Raw genomic sequence first — 17,515 nt, forward strand, 5'->3', positions numbered from 1 at the left:
TACCCTTCTGGCTGACCTCTGCTACTCTCCAACTGAGAAGATTGCCCAATGCCTACCTGTGAAGTGCAAGTTTAAATAAATAAAAAAAAAAAAAAAAAAAAAAAAAAGCCTTCTCTCCCCTTGGAAAGGGGCCTAATCCTCCACAAAACCAAAACCTTCAGCTTTACACCAGTCATACAGCTAGTGGTTCATCTCCAGTATTTTCTGCTTTCCCCTCTTGCTGATGGAACTGGAAAGATCTCTGAAAAATCTCATGAGCTTTCTTCTTTTTAAGCTCCCTTCCAAAGTCCCTGAAGGCTTCCATAATCAGTGTAGTTCTGATTGATACAAAATCATTGGTTCAGCTTCAGAATGAGCAAATGGTAGAATCTGAATTCTTCCAGAAGCTGAGGCTGGTCATATCAGATACAAGGGATTTGGTTGAGGTCTCTTTAGATAGAGGGGGCTGATTTGGTTTTGAACCCAGTCCCATTTAGCAGAACTCCTAAAGTTCATGGGTACTATATTATAGTAATATTTTGCCCTTATGTAGCAGTATTATCCAGGGACCTCTAGGCACTTCACAAACATGGTGTGTGCTAGTGAAGTGGATCAGCTGGCTCAGCAATGAACAGTACTTCATCATCTAGTCAGCAGGCTGCTCCCTGCTGGGTTTTGAGTGCATTCGTTTCCAAGTGATGCTAAATGGTTTCCTGTAACCAACAGGAAACTAAGTTACAACCCAGTCCTGCAACAACAGGTGCAGGTTCTCCCTTACTAAAATAAGTCACACCCATGCAAGGCCTATTTTTCACCAATGCAGTGCATCTACACTAGGCATCTATATTAGTGCAGCTGCACTTGTGCAACAATCTCTAGTTTAGACAAGCCCTTAGTTTGCAAAGCCTGCTACAGCAATTGGTTCAGCCTTTTGCATATATAAAAGAAGACCCCTACACTGACTGGTAAGTACATTAGAAGTAAATGTATCAACATTCCTTGTGTTACTGTGGATTTAAACCAGGGAGACAGAGCAGAACTTGGTTCTAATGATGCTAAGAAGCCAGAACCCAAATCTGTTATTCCTCTCTGGTGGTTCTAGGAACACCTTACAATATAGGGTGAAACTTCTCTGTTCACAGGAGTTACACCAGTGACTTCATTCGAGAATGTAAGGGAGAGTAGAATTTAGCTCAAAATTCAATTGCACTTGAAGAGAATAATTATGCTTTTTTTTTTTTTTAAGGCCTTCGTTTTTAAAAAGCTGAGTGAGATTATTTTATTGTATCTGCAGTCAGTGTGTCACATTAAAGTCCTCCCCCACTATGCAGGTTCCTACCCAGTACCCCCATAAAAGCAAACCCCATCATAAAGCTGCATAGTGCAAAGACTTCTAACAGCTAGTGTTGCCTCGACACACAGCTGGGTGCTCTGCTGTGTTCAGAAGTAAGGAAGAGTTCCATACTTCCTCAGTGCCACTTTACCTGCAGGTAAAGCATGATACAGCCTGTTAGAGCCAGTTATCCAACTGACCTGCATTGGTATTAATAGCTAGCAACACTTGTCCTGTCTTTGCAGGATGGAGATCTCTCTTCTGTGCATGTCTTATTTATAGAGTTCCCTCTTGGGAATCCAAGTGCAGTGATCATTTGGATAGGAGTAAGCTAGGAGTCGCTCAAGTGGATCCTTATGGCAGGAATTGAGTGTCTAGCCAGCCATATGTACCAGGATTGCACTCGCTTGATGAAAAGACATACCACAAATATTGTAGCATAAATGCTTTAGTGCTTCCTCCATCACTGCTGGTAAGAAATTCATACTGAACCATGAGTGTCTGTGGCTGGTATTCCCATTTGTTAAGATGAGTAAGCCTCAGGTGAGCAAAAGCAGAAGTTCTAAAGCGTTCACATGCCCAACACTGTCCAAAACATCGCTTTCTTCATATCAAAGTAATCAGCGCCCTGCCTCCGAGCTAATGTGTTTGTTTGTCTTAGGTTTTCTGTACACTAGAAAGATCAGTATTCATATCACAGCCACCACCAGCAATGGTACAGTCAGGGGTGGCTCCAGGCCCCAGCACGCCAAGCACATGCGTGGGGCGGCAAGCCACGGGGGGCACTCTGCCGGCGCCACGAGGGCGGCAGGCAGGCTGCCCTCAGTGGCTTGCCTGCAGAGGGTCCGCTGGTCCCGCGGCTTCGGACCGCAGGCAAGCCGCAGAAGGCAGCCTGGCTGCCGTGCTTGGGGCGGCAAAATTCCTAGCGCCGCCCCTGGGTGCAGTTACACTGACGGTAGCAACCAGATAAAATACTGGTATATACAGAGCTTAGATATTTTTGCCACTGTCTCATGGATGCCAGAAGCCTCTTCTACTCCTAGAGCTCCCACCAATGTTAACATGGGATCAGCTGAATCAGCAATAGCTTCCATGAGATTTGTGTGTATATAAAATCCCCTAGTATGATCATCACCTAGAAAGTGTGCACACACACACACACACACACACCAGTCCACCCCCCTTAACTAGCACTAACAGAGACCACCACCTGCTGATAAGCAAGCTAAAAAAATCAAAAGGAATTAGGTTCCTAACTTTAAATAGAAGTTAGGAGCTTAATTCCTTTTGAGCATTCAGCCCTCAACATCCAGAGGAATTAAAATCAAGCAAGTCTCAGTTATGATGCATCAAAGCTATTTGGTGACTTCTTCAGCATGCTTAGATCTGAATGAATGTTTAACTCAAATTGTCTCAGGCCATCCCCCATATGAAAGCAAGGAAGGAGGACAACGCATTCCAAAGGCAGCAGGATCCATGGGCATCATCTGCTTGTCTAGCCGCCAAGCCAGCTAAACACATGTTTGTTTCCAATAGTTACATGGAATAGCTAGCAACAGAAGCTGGGTGTCAAACTGCTTTAACTCAGAGAAGCAGGAAAGCACTTTAGCAGAGTGCCGAGACAGCCCATTCTGAGCCATTCTATGCTGCAAAGCGGGAAGTCACCTGTGCCAGACGCACCCTGCCCCAACATCTCAGATCCATCTTGAGCTACTGTTTACTGCAAGGCAGGGTACCTCTGATGCTCGATGTGAAGCTGCTGGCTGCCTCATCTAAGGTTTAGCCCAAACAAGAAGTCAAAGAATGGAGATTTAAAATAAAGCTATAAAATAGTTCCCGACTATTTAAACAGCCTATCTGCTGAAAACCCAAACCACTCAGCTGTGTTTATTTGCTCCTGAATAATATCAGTAACAATATAATTATACCAATGTAATGATTGTTATGCTAATTAAACACTGCAGCTGAGATTCAACGGGGGAAAAATAATGGATGGAAGAAAAATGATTTTCTGTGAAAAGACTGTTCTCCCAACCAACTGTTTTGTGGGTATGTTTTCTGTAGAAAGTCAGCAATCACTCCTCATTGGAAAAAAAAAATCTAATTCAGAATTCAAAGAAATATTGTAGGGAGATGTACCGTGTCTTCTGTTTGCAAACACTCCTTTTGAAAATTTGGAGCATGACTTTGTCTGCATGAATGTTTTCTGTGCATTAAGGAGGAACTGTATTCCTGCCATGTACGCAAAATGGCTTGGGGCAAAATAATTGGATTCTGTGCAAAAAGTCTATAATCCACCAGTACTGGAAACCCCTCTGAAACTTGTTTAGCAATGAGAAGGTAAACAGCATCTGATGGAGATACTAGGTTGCCTTCAGGGAGGTGTTTTGCAAAGGACAGTTTTTTTATTTTAGGAACCAAGTAATTTTTGTAAATCAAAACAAAAGCCAAACACACTTGGGAATCAGTTTTAAGAGTCCTATTGAATTCAATGGGGCTGTTCATGCAAGCAAAGTTAACCATATGCCAACTGTCTGGAGGACTGGGGCATAAATGATCCTCTCTTCTTGACTATATTTATGGAAAACACAATCTAAAAGGATTTTTGTTTCTAGTTAGTTGCACTTTTTGGGTCTCCTGCATTAGAAAGATGTTGCAATGTCTAGGTTAAGTACAATAAAACAAACAAAAAAAACCAACCTAATTTCTACAAATACTTTAATGATTAAGAGACCCTGATTTTACAAAATGGAAGTGTTAGGCTTAAGTTGTCCTGATAGAATGCTTCTAACACAACATTCATGACCTCACACAAAATGAGAGAACACCACTAGAGGAGGTTGGGAAACCAATCTCCTCATACACCATTTTTGCACCAGTGTAATTCAACTAGCTTCAGAAGTGTTATTCTTGATTTACATTGGGGAGGAACACCACTGCACGGTGTTTAACTGGCAGACGCAGCTCCTATGTAAAACACTTCTGCTTGCATACATTTTGGAAAGCTGAAGTAGCATGTTTGGGTCACTTGACTTCTCAGCTCTTTCCAGTCACTGGGAGATTAGAGGGATGAGAACCTCAACAATTCCTAACAAACCTGGTGACATTCCCTGATTTGGCTTCCTCATCCTTTTCTTCCCCTCCTCTCCTGATCTTCTTGCCAAACCTCAGAGCCTTTCACTTACCTGTTGCTGTCTTCTGGGTTGCCTATGGCTTGAATCCTTTCCTTCCAAGATCTTCTGGAGGTGGCCAGCTGACCCCCTCCATCTGCTGAGGGAGCCAGCAGAGAAGCCTACTGTGACCTCATCTCCCCTGGGCATCATTGGAAGGGGAAGGACAACCTATAGAAAAGCATGGTTTTCACAGTTGTGCTTTCCTAGTGGAAACTGAACTGATGTGGACGTGTGGGTGCCGGGGCTCAACCCTCCCTGGGGAGGAGGGGAGCCACACCGGCCTCGTCTCATCGTCCGAGGGCCTCTGCTCTCGGGACCGCAGTCAGCTCCAGCGGTTCGGGCCCTGTGGGCGGGACCGAACAGCAGCACAGTTAAACAGGGCCCGGCCTCCGGTTCAGGCGGGCACCCGGCAAACCGTTACAATGGTTTGTTCCACTCTGGCCCTTTGGGCAGGGCAGAGCAGTGGCAATGTCAATAGGGGCCCAGCCCTTGGGTCGGGCGGGGCACCGACACACACAGTAGCAGTTTGTCAGCTCTGGCCCTTTGGGGCAGGGCAGAGCAGAGGTCAGGGTGAAGGGGGATTCTGCCACTCGGTTACGGGTGGCAGGGGGAACGCAGGCCCACCCACTCCTCTGCGTTCCCAGCCGCGGGGCCCTAGTAGCGGCTGACGCCGCTAGTGGCCATCAGTGGGATCCTGACTGAAACACACTGACATAGCACGGGCCTCTGCAGCCTGACTGTAGTCAGCTGCCCCAGGCTACTTCCAGCTCCCCTCGGTTCCTACCTGGTCCACTGGGGCGTCCAGCACCATGGGTTCTTCCCAGTCAGGGCTGGGCAGAGGTCGGGAATACCCGGGACGGCGGGCCAGGTCTGGTCTGGGGCTCCTCGGGGCCGTAGTAGGGACGAGGTAGCTCTGGCAGCTCCTCGTCCTAGCGACTGCGGGGTAGTTCTGGCAGCTCCAGGTACCAGCCTCTGGCCTCAGTGGCCTCCCAGTGACAAGGTCAGCGGGCATGTCTGCTCCTGCCGGCGCGCTGGGCTCTGACTGAAGTGGGGCCCGGCTTTTATCCTTCCGGGTCGCCGCCTGACCCTCTGAGGGCGGGACTTCCGCCCAGCGGTTCCGCCCTGGGGATGATTGATGGGGCTCAACCCTCGAGGAGGAGGGGAGCCACACGCCTCGCTACAAGGACTTTTGCACAGCACTTCTCTTGAGAAGCTTATTAGAAACCATTTTATTAGCTGATCCCCAGTCGGCACTCCTTAAACATCAGTCATTGAGCCAGCCTCTTCTAGAGCACAGCAGCTTTCATTGGTTCCCCTCACCCAGCCACACTACAAAGGTTCCCTGTCCATTAGTTCCACTTCTCTGGAACAGCCAGATGCTCAAACCACATCTAGTGGCAAGACAGTGTGTTTGGAGTCATGCACATATTGTTCCCCATCATTTTTCATATATTCAGATATGGTCAAACATATTGGCCACTTTGCTGCTGACACCTATCTGTGCATCAGGTGACACACAATATGTCAACTGTTGATGTTTTCCTTGAATAACGGGGTTTCAGCGGTGTTGGAACTCATGGTGATGATGCGAGATGCCTCCATGCCCATCGCAAAGCTGAGCCTGCTGGAAGCCAGCAGGCATCTCCCTTCAGTCACCATTCTACAGGGTAAGAAAGCAAAGAGCCCGGCGCAGCTCTGCTCCCTCCTTCCTCCCATGAGCAACAAGAAAAGCAGCTCTGCTGCTCCTCCTCCCCCCTTCCACATCTGCTTGGATGAGGGCAGAGGGAGATGAAGTGCCCCTGGAACTGCCACCCCCAGCCTACAAAGGGAGAGGGGACCATGCTGCAACCCCAGTCTCAGAAAGGATATGAAGAACCTAGGAAGACCAGAGGTGGGGTTGAACTGGTGAGAGTTACAGGGACAGGATCAATTCCTAGGCAGGTAGATGGACAGTGTGAAGGTGAGGGCTTCTGCAACAGAAGCAAAGGCACCTTACCTGTAGATTTGGGAAGTGGTCAATACTATTGCACACGATGCTGGGCATGGCAGGCTGGGGAGAGTTTCCAAATAAAAAAAAAAATAAAAAAAAAAAAAAAAGTCTTGATTCTTGGTAAATCATGATTTTAGGGGGGCCTGACTCGTGATTTTTGATCTCTTGAAGTTGGCAATAGCCAACAGATCACTCTGATGCTGCCTCATCCACCTACTAGGTGCTCTGAAGAGCTGACATTCTGTACCCATCAGGATTTGAACATTTCCAGTCTGCTGCACACCAGAGCGAGATCAGACATCCTGCTCCCAACACACAGGATTCTACCTCTCAGCCAAAGAGCAGCCTCGGGCTTTGATGCCTGTTTGGTCATTCCAGTTCTATCTAGTGGAAGTAGAGGCACAAATCAATAATAGAAAGTTAATTCTTTTCTCCACTGATTTCTGAGCACTACATAAAAGGCAGTCAATATATCATTTGCCTTATTTTATATGCAGAGAAACTGAAGCACAGAGTGGTGAAGGAATTTCCTGAGACGCCCAGAAAGCCAATGGCAAAGCCAAGTCTTGTATCCACTCCATACCTTATCCGCTAGTCATATCCTATAAACATAGGTCCAGTCTGCTCCACTGAAATCAATGAGCGTGTGGGGGATGTATTTATGATGGCGGTATATTTATGTAAAGCAGCAAGAGTCTGTGGCCCTTAAGACTAACAACGTTTGGAGCACGACCTTTCGTGGGTGAATACCCACTTCATCAGATGCATGTAGTGGAGTGCCATCCGACAAAGTGGGTATTCACCCACGAAAGCTCATGCTCCAAAACGTCTGTTAGTCTATAAGGTGCCACAGGACTCTTTGCTGCTTTTACAGATCCAGACTAACACAGCTACCCCTCTGATATTTGAGTATATTTATGATGCATACAACCAATGCATAGAAGAATATATTATCATCCCATATGGCAACTCTAGTGGAATAATTAAAACCTCAGATCATCTAGTCATATTAATAAGTCATCACTCTTGTTGATACATACTCATACTGGCACAATCTTCTTTGAACTTTGTCTTTTCATTGGCTAACCTCAAAGAAGGATGATAATTTTTAAAGCCATCAGAGGGTGAAACAGAATACCTGCCCCCCCTTAAGTCATCTGTTTCATAAACCTTTCAGGCATGTAGTAATCTGTTAATGTCTTACGTTTGCAGTTTGCATGCATTTTTAATCAGCTTTGAATAATGACTTTTTATATGTGGCTAGATGATTACGGTTTCTCATTGCTCTTGCAGCTTGGACTGCATGTCAGAAAAACTCAAGTATCATTTTCAAAAGCACTATTATCTCTGCAAGTTAAAAAGTGTGTGAAACATACAAAAATTCCAACAACAAGAATACAAGTGCCATTGCATTTAAAGAATCAACAGTTTTCCATTTACACTGAATGTTTAAAAGCTGCACTTATTATAGAGCATTGAATTTGTAATTTTATTAAGCCACTTTCCTTCAGATACCAAACTGATTAAAAACAAAACACTGTTCTGAATTTGCAAAGAAAAGTAATTTCTGGTAAAACATTAAATACATTTTCCTACACAATGCTCAATAATGGCTATACATCATGTTTTACTTGTTAAACCTCTCAAGGAAAACACGGTACTATGGTTATTATGGAAGCACAGATGGCAGTTACACATTAAGGAGGAGATGAATTTTACATTTAAAGCAGCAACTCGGTTTATTAAATATGAAGAATACAGCATATCCCTCCCAAAATTACAACACTTACTGTGAGTACAGAATGAATGTTCTAAGAATTTACAAATTCATCTGTTAATTAGAGTTACAAATTTTAAAGGAGTTCTTTACAAAGTTTAGCACCCTGGATCAGGCCTCTCATTTTTTTGTCCCCAATGATCTTAATGTAACAATAATATGGGAAGCTTGAAGAGTATGTGAAAGCTTACTGAAGTCTCCTACGCCAACTACATTTGAAGACTTTTTTTGCTTTTTGTGATTAGTGGCCATTTGTCATGATTATTTTTCATAACTGAAAGCTTATTGTTCCTCAGCCTCTGTTGGCAGATAATGTTCTTCTTTGGAAAACATAACTGCCCTCTTTCACAATGGCCACTGGCTCCTAGTGATCATAGTGGGAGTGAAGCCAAGCTGCCCGCAGGGAAGACAGAGCTCCCATCTGTACCAACTTTTGAACTATGGACACCAAGGGTAGATTCCTTCTTGTGAAAGGTGTTAACCTCTCATTTTAGCAGTGGTTCTCCCATGCCAACAAAGGCATTCCAGCCCCCAGACCCTACCACTCTTATGTAGGGTGTCCAGATGTCCTGATTTTATAGGGACAGTCCTGATATTTGGGTCTTTTTGTTATATAGGTTCCTATTACCCCCCATCCCATGTCCTGATTTTTCACACTTGCTGTCTGGTCACCCTACCTTTCCAGAGCCCACAGTATCACATCACAGTTGTGACATTAAAGAGACACGGGAAAGCCCTAAAAATGATTCTGTGTAATTTGGATGGTCATTTGGGGCCTGATCCTATAAGACCTCAGAACTCCAATTCTGGTCAACAAGAAATGTTTGAGCTGAGGCCTTGCAAGATTGGGCTGTCATTGGATATGCAGAGTGTGGCAAGCTGTTCTAGTGGGGTGGACTTGGAAATTCATCCCTTATTAAAAGCAGACTACTTGCACTTGATTTGCCAACATTTCCACATGCCTCTTTATGCCACTGGCCTTAGCCAAAAATTATTCAGCTTCCTGGCATTATGGAGGCCTCAGGCAGTGATGCACCTTCATCCCTCCTGTTCTCTGCCTTTGGCACACAATAGTTTAATCTCCTGAGAGCTGCAATATTTTGCTCTAAAATTCTGGTTGAGAAGCTGCATGCCGGGGTAGTATTTAATGGCCTGTGATATATAGGAGGCCCAGCTAGATCTAATTGTCCTTTCTGCTGTGGTGCTGGAACAGTTTGTATAGTGGGAGTGCTGAAAGCCATTGAACCAAACTGCAAATCTTGTATATGATGGAAACCACTTCAAACCATGGGGTGCAACAACACTCCCAGAACCCCTAGTTCCAGCACCTGTGCCTTTCTGGCTTTAAATGCTATGACTCTGCATGGAGGTAGCCCTGTTTCCATTCACAGAGGTGATGGATGAAAGTGATAAAATATTCCTTCTAAGAGATCTCTTTCAAATGAATCACTGCCTGAAGCAGCAGCAGCACACCTGGCAGGGTCTATGTAGGAAAGTTCACATTAAATGGAAATAAAGTCATAGCTCAAATGTTAAGTTGCTACAAATTACTTTGGGGGAAAAGCTGTAAATTACAGGAAAATCCCTTCTGATCACTGGAAAAGGTCCCCACTGCACTGGAGTGTGACCCTGGACCTTGACACAACTATGCCACTCCCATTGAACAGAGGGCAGAACAGAAATATAAATAAAATAATAAATAATAAGTGGTGTCCTTGGTCTAGACACTTTGGGAAGATGCTGAAGAGAATTCCCACCATTCAGCATCCAGCTACCTTAGCCATTCTAAGGACTATACAGGTCAGTCCTTCAGACAATTTGCCAGATTCTGGTCTGTGGGGAATGGGGACTTTTTTCCCCCAGTGGATGTAGCTTTGGTGCACTTGAGAGACCTTTGTTCACTGATCTTAACTACGATCGTGTCAGACTTGAAGAACACTCATGCAAATGCCCTATTAAGGGTCTAGTTATTACTATTAGTTATACTATAGCATTAGAAGGCCCAGCTGAGACTGGGATCCATTTCCATGAGGCACTGTATAAATACACAGACAGTCCCTACCCAGAAGGGCAGACAGTCAAATTAGCTATAACAGATGGAGGGAGGGGAAAAAAAGCAGAGAGAGGTGAAATGATAATATTGGTGAGGAGGAAGGAACAAGCTAAAATAAAGCAGGGAAAGAACAGGTTAAAGAATGCTATTATTTAGATAAGTTAGATATGTTCAACTCAGGAGGGCCTGACAAAATTCATCCTGGGATACTTAAGCAATCTCAGAACCATTAGCAACAATCTTTAATTGTAGCATGAAGCACAACAGAACACAACCCAACACAACCCTGCAAAAGCAGCATTATTGTATACCCATCTCACACATAGCTCCAGCCTGATCAGATTCTTGCTCCAAATAGGAATAATTACCTGCCTGGGTGTGAGGCATACAGTGGTTATTGCCAGGTCCTAGGCATACACAAAGTCATACACCATGTCCCCTAATCTCAGCCTCTGTCCTCTGGCTTCCACTACAGGGCACTCTTTGGCCTGGCCTTTCTGTAAGCTTGGAGAAAACTCAGAAGTGGAGCAGAAAGCTGCTGGGTGGGATTCTGAAGACAGCCTGCAGATCATTGAAATAAGACTTGTGCTCCTAACTCACTTAGGCACTTTTGAATATCCCAGCCTCTGTCCCCATGCTGATTTTCCAGTGGCTGGGGTCTCTGGCAGGTGCACAAAGTATGGTGCTATCTCATCAGCTCCCCAGTGAGGGGCACTGCCTGGCCTATTACAAGCACACTCTGTTTCTTTTCTACCATAGGTACCTTTAATCCTTAGTTTCCAAGCAGGATTTAGCACAGGTACACAGCAAGAAGAACCTGCCATGCAATTTTCTTCCTCTAAATATCCCCCTTTACTGCCTCTTCCTTTCAGTTATATCTTCACCCAATTACTGAATCACTTGTCTCATTAGCCCAGCAACTACCACCCAGGTGTCAGCAACGCCAAGAGAAACTGGTCAATTAATTTCACTCAAGCTCGCAGTCTTCCCAGTATGCAGCCTCTTCAGTGCCCCAGGTGCTACGGAGAGTAACCCGTGACAGAAAGCCTGGCCAGGATTTCACCAAGGGCATGTGACTGCTTATGAAACAGTAAACACTGGAATAAAACAGTAGAGTTGGAAGCATGTTCTGCAGCATTAAAGTTCTGATAACAAGAGTGGCACCAGTGCTGCTAGTCTAAGTGGGGTTAATAACAGCTTGTCCATCCTAACAGAGAGAGAATAGCACTGAATCAGTGATAGCACCAGTAATCTGCTGCCATAGAGAACGCACATGCACCCTCGGTGTGTGCCTGTACACGTATTTGAGGGGGATGTCTGTGCTCAGAGTTCCATTGGCGGCTGACAGTTAAACCCTTCCGTTGATATTCAAGGTTCTCATCACCACCTACAAAGCCCTAAATGTCAGAGACCGCCACTCAACCTGTGTTTGTGTGGATGGGGCTAAGGCATTTTCAACAGCAAGCCCTCTTCTCTGGAATTTGCCCCCTGCAGAAACAGTCCTGAGTGTAAACTGGCCACTTTCAGACAGAACCATAAAGTTCACTGCTTTGTCTAGGCTTTTTCATAATTTCTGAATCTGCCTCCCCTCTCACCTAGCCTGCTGGCAATGGCATTCCTCTTCCTCCTTCTGAAGTGGATGTTGATTCTCATGGGATATTGATCTGTCCAAGGCCTTGGTCTCTGTTTAACCGTGCACAGGGCACCTCCAATACTGTGTGGTCAGGGCCTGTAAGAAATACAGATAAACCATTTCTGTCCTCCTATGCACAAACAGGACATTAGCTTGACTAGTATTTATGCACACATCTAAGGCCACCAGGTACTGGTGGCATTGCAGTATATTGCTAAGGTTAGTAATATGCAGAAAAGAACTTAGGAAATAGAGGCTAGGAATAAGACTTGTTAGGGGGGAACGTAGAATCCACATTGTTTTGAGCTGGATGAGGAAGAAGGGAGAATTCTATCTCCTCCAAAACTACTACATTGTCGTACGGTTCATGCACTGAGCCACTTTTTTTTATATATAAGCACTTCCCATTCCTGGGTTACAAGGCAGCTGGTCTTTAAACCTCTGTTTTCTTTGGCATGGTACATGGTTCATCTGAGATAACCCACAATTAATAGCAGGGCTGCAGCATATAAAGTGCACCATGTCAGTAATATCTTACCCCCATTAGAGGAACCGAAGAACAACCCTCCACAAGCCCCAGAGTGTCTCAGTCTTTGTTACAATGCCACGTGATCAAAGTCTGGCAGCATGTGTGCATGCCTCATGTGCTTGTGGAGGAGTCTATGGGTTTCCTGATGGTGTTTTGAACTGTTTATGAGAGCTGGCTGAAAATTTGCCATTGACTTTCCCTCCCCCTTTTTTTAAAAAAATGGAAAATGGATTTTCAACTAAAAATGCTTACACCCCTTGGAGACAGTCTTTCCTTGTCTCTGTTACACCATCCTGGCTGAATACAGATAGTTAGGGGTAAGGGCAAGGATTCTCTTAAAGAGCCTGCCCCTGCAGTGCCAGAGTCATCATCACCACAGGAGCTGCATGAAAAGCAAGTAAAATGGTTCCTTATTCTCACTCGTTTTTTAGAGATGCTCATAAACAAGCACAAAAGGGAGTCACAGCTGCTTAGCAGGGAGCCCAGCCCTATTGACGTCATCAGGCCCAAGGTGCTCAGCACTTCTGAGGATCAGGCCCTTAGACTGGAAGCTTCTGGGCAGGGAGCCTGTCCTTTGCTGGTTTTGGTCAGGGCTAGCACTCAGTCATCACTCAATAAATAATGGGAATACACTGTCATTCAGGCCTAGCATGACTTGATCAGTCGCTCTCACTGTCCTCTTCCCCCCACCATCTCTCTCTTATTTACAACATAATTATTAGTCCTCTTGAGACACAGCAAGAAATGTTTGACTGACTGATCCCTGTTATACCCAAAGCTGCATGAGAAGCATCTTACTTAAAAAGGCTAAGGCTATTATTACTGTAACAGCAGCAGCTAAGACCTGGGCTTGGCAAAAGTCTGACTTTCCATATCTTCTTTCAGCTCCTTGCAGATAGTAGGGGTGGATGACGGTTCCTCAGACCTGTATCCCAGATACTCATTCTCAGTACAAGCAATAGACAGCATAGTAAATTACTACCCAGCTTTCAGAGCTGTCGTAGCCCACAGATAAAGGGAGAAGCAGGTGGTTAACATTGGATTTCTTCTTTTTTTTTAATCTAATTTTGCCTGGTTGAATAACATGTGTGGAAATATTTATCTATCACAGGAGCCAACCAAAGACCCTGGCCCTCCATGCTGTGTGTTTACCAGCAGTACTTATGGATGGACTCCCTTCTGAGCTCCCAGGGCTTGCCACACTCTCTGAGAGAGGCCATGTTTGGCATGCACACACACATGCGGGATACGTATGCACAGATTGCATTTGCAAGTGTTCATCTGCTGCCAGCCTCCTGCTTTGCCCACACAAATTCACATTCATATGCCCCTGAGATCATGACTAGCTGGGTGGAGATCTCTGGTCTGTGTTAGGAGCAGGTCAGGTTGGATGGTCCCTTCTGGCCTTAAAGCCTGCTGAGAGTGTGCACACAAAATTCCACCTAACCCTTCCAGACTGAGTTGCCTAGGAGGATTATTTCTGTTGTATTAGTAGCATGTGGTAGTGCCCAGAACATGCTAAGCGTGTTCCTGCTCTGCAGGCCAGCAGCTGTGGCCTAACCTTCTTCCCACTCCTTTCTGTACCTATGGGGCTTAGGGAAGGAGTAGTCCCTGCACTCCCCAGAGCAGAGGGACTGTAACTGCGCCCAGGGTCTTTATGCAGGCCATGCAATGTGAGGAAAGCTCATTGCCCTCTCCTAGACTGAACACCCATGTAAGAGCCAGGCACAGCCCAGCCCATACTTAGCTTTCTCCTTGTCCAGCACTCTGCATTTTCTCATGGCCATTTCTGCTTTCTAAACAGGTGTTTGTTATGCTGAGTTCGGAGTGCGTGTCCCGAAAACCACAGGCTCTGCCTACACCTACAGCTATGTGACAGTTGGGGAGTTTGTGGCATTCTTCATTGGCTGGAACCTGATCCTGGAGTACCTGATTGGCACAGCAGCTGGCGCAAGTGCCCTGAGCAGCATGTTTGACTCCCTGGCAAATCACACCATCAGCCGCTGGATGGTTGACAGTGTTGGAACATTAAATGGACTGGGTGAGAATTAGATTAATACTCTTGTCATGTAATGTGTCGGTATGTGTGTTAATCGGGGCCTGAAAGGCAAGTGGAACCTCCTTGGAAATCAGACAAGGCTTGCATGCTCTGTTCACTATTTACCACCCGGTCACCTCTGCCAATGGCAGTCTTATCACCGTAGTTACTTGCGGGCATCTCAGTAGAGCAGGAGTGAGGCAGCAGCTTACCTCTCTGACATCAGGTGTGCTGCCATGCCCAAGGTCCCCTCCTTCTGTGGTTCTGGTTCTCTCCTCTGGAGGGAGCCCTCCTCTGGCTGTTTTGGGGGCTTTGGCCCCGTAGCTAAAGCACAAGTCTTGCAAAAGAAAGCCCAGTTAATAGCTGCCCAAAACAAGTCCCGCCCCCTCCTTGGGCAGCAGTCCTCTGCCTAGGGTCTGTGCGACCTGCAAGTCGTGTTCCTTAATTACAGGCATCACTTTCTCGTCTTGTACCAGGGGCTGACCCATCCTTCATTCTCACGAGGCCATGACTTCTCTCTGAATCCTTTCCCTTCATTTCAGGGGCTTCCCATCACCCCAAGGGCACTGTAAGGGAGCCCAGGCTCTTCACTAGTCCAGACTCAGGTCCTCTGACCCTGTACCATGCAGTGGCTGTCTGCCTGTCCACTCTAAACTGCCCTGCTCACAATTCCCAGTGTGTCTTCCATACAACTTCCCTTACCTCACCCTGAACCTTCTTAGAATCTTTCCTGGTCTCCCTTTCCAGCTTCTTCTCAGCAGGGAATGACACTAGTGCTGACCAGGCCTCCAGCCTTGGAGAGCTTCCTTACCCCACTGCTGTCCTTCCCTTGACTCTCCTCACCTTCCTATCAGCTGGGGACCACCAGGCCCTAACTATGGGGGAGCCACCCAAGTCCTATTCCCTCTTTACACCAGGAAGGAGGGCTTGTCTTTTACCCTGTCTCACCCTTCCCATCAGGCCTTGCTGTAGCATATAGTCATCTAGGAGAAAAACCAGGCATAGATGGGGCCTGAGTCTGAGCCTGACTTTGGCCCATGCCTCGTTTTGCTTCTAGATGAGATGTGACAGGTGGGTTTTCAGGAGGGATGTCTGAAACTGCCAGTCCTGGTGAGTCCTCCCTCCTTCCCTAAGGCTTAATCTTGCATGATGTTGAGCTCCCTCAACTTCCACCGAAATCTGCATTTTGCAAGATCAAGCCCTTACTGATTAGTGCAGATAAACAGGTGAAAGTGGGAGCCTGTTGTTTCCTCACTGGCTCATGATGGAGGAACCTTAATCCATGAGTTAAAGACCTTTGTGAGTGACTATATCAAAATACTGCTGCTAATTCCTTCATTCACTCAGTGACTCTCTCCTGCTGATACACATGGGATGCTGCTCAGACACAGGGGAGTTTAAAAACTCACAAAACGCAGTGTAAGCATGGAGACAGTATTTAAAAAGCCACAAAATCTGGGGTCCTACACAACGCACAATCCAAGTGCCACTCATCCTGGATCCTTCTCACTGCCCCGTTTGATCAATAGCTGATGTTTGCAGTGCTCACCGTTCCACTCTTTCCACAGCATTTTGTAGGCTGCTTTGCCCTGCACTAGTGACAGAATTTATAGCATGGCTCACTCACCCCTGAGGAGTTCTCTGGCTGGTGACACAACTGGAAAACATTCGTTGGCTGGAGGGAGCATTCTTTGACGCAGTCAGAGGGGCCAGAATAAATCGTTTTATTGGTGCTAGCAATGGGTTTGAAGCAGCGTGTTTTGCTTCAAATGCAAACAGTCTCAAAGCTTGGCTTGTTCCAATCCAGTGTTCTAGTTCAACTTGGTTTAGAAACAGGCTCAAGAAGTGAAGCTGGAAACTGCATTTGGAGTGGAACTTCCCTGCAGTTTGGGCAGAGAACAGGTCTGGGGCTTCTGTCTGAGCCCATCTCTAATTTATACCCATCACCTGGAAAACAATCTGTGTTTTATTCTCTGAGTTTGCTAAAGTTCTCTCTGACTACTGGGGTATAAGGACATTACATGGTTTCAGGGGGGTGCCTATCACACATACACACATGTTGATGAAGATAACTGCTAGCTGAAGCAGTGTGCTTCCACTCTAGTAGAGCAGCAGGTGAGAAAGTGCATGCACGAATGCTGTGTTAGTAAACTGGCAATCAAAGCAACTTCTCCAGACCCCAATTTCTGGTTAATCAGATGGGCTGCATCTGTAATGTAATGAAAACAAACATTTCTGAGCGCCTAGCCAATGGCAGTTTTAGAGCCAAATCATAATATATACATTATGCTGTTTAATTTTACATTCTTTCATTATCATCAATGCCGAGCAACTCGCCAGACGCAGATGGCAGTCTGTGAGCCAGTGGAGGGCTTTCAGGGTTCAGGGATTCAGCAACATGGCTTCCGCAGACAGGGACCGTGTTGCAGAGCCACTTTTAATCATTACCATCTAGATTTCCTTCTACAGGGACCAACCAGCTGCCTGGAGCACAAACATCTAGTAATTGCTTGCTAATTTCTGTGATTTCCCTATTTGTCTAGCAGCCCCAGGACTACTCTGTGGCTGATGCTAATGAGTAGCAATAGATCACAGTTCTGATAAATGTTTCATAAAAAATTTGATGTTTGATTCATTTTTAATTGGAGGCCAGCAAAGTGGATGACTAGGTGATTTTGGGAAATGGAGGCATGTCATACATTTTAGGACCTGATCTTTCGTTCTTTGCTCACCCAAAATTCCCTTTGACTTCAGGGCAAGGAATGGAGGGTGGGTCCTTTATCCTGAATGAAAAATGGCAATCCATTCACAGTAAACAATTTGACGCACAACTGAAAGCACCAGGAAATGCCGTACTTAGAAGAGACCATTAGTCCATGTGGCAAATTGCCGGTACTGTTCTCTGGGTCTCGCGCTTTCTCTTCTCTGGGGTAGGTTCAGGGCGATATTGTTTGCCTCTGAACCAGTTCTTAATCACTCCCCTAGTGTCCTTGGAGGAGGGGAGGGGAGA

The 17,515-nt window shown here is 45.8% G+C and overlaps 1 protein-coding gene across 1 annotated transcript in view; it reads left to right on the forward strand.

The window, feature by feature from the left end:
* SLC7A14 (solute carrier family 7 member 14) overlaps positions 1 to 17,515 on the forward strand; it is a 75,527-nt gene that overhangs the window by 35,965 nt on the left and 22,047 nt on the right. Inside the window, exon 3 of the mRNA XM_032783685.2 lies at positions 14,272 to 14,508. Coding sequence (XP_032639576.1) covers positions 14,272 to 14,508 — 237 coding nt within the window. The remainder of the gene's footprint in view (positions 1 to 14,271; positions 14,509 to 17,515) is intronic.

This window comes from Chelonoidis abingdonii, chromosome 8 (assembly GCF_003597395.2).
Source record: "Chelonoidis abingdonii isolate Lonesome George chromosome 8, CheloAbing_2.0, whole genome shotgun sequence".
Lineage (NCBI taxonomy): Eukaryota > Metazoa > Chordata > Testudines > Testudinidae > Chelonoidis > Chelonoidis abingdonii.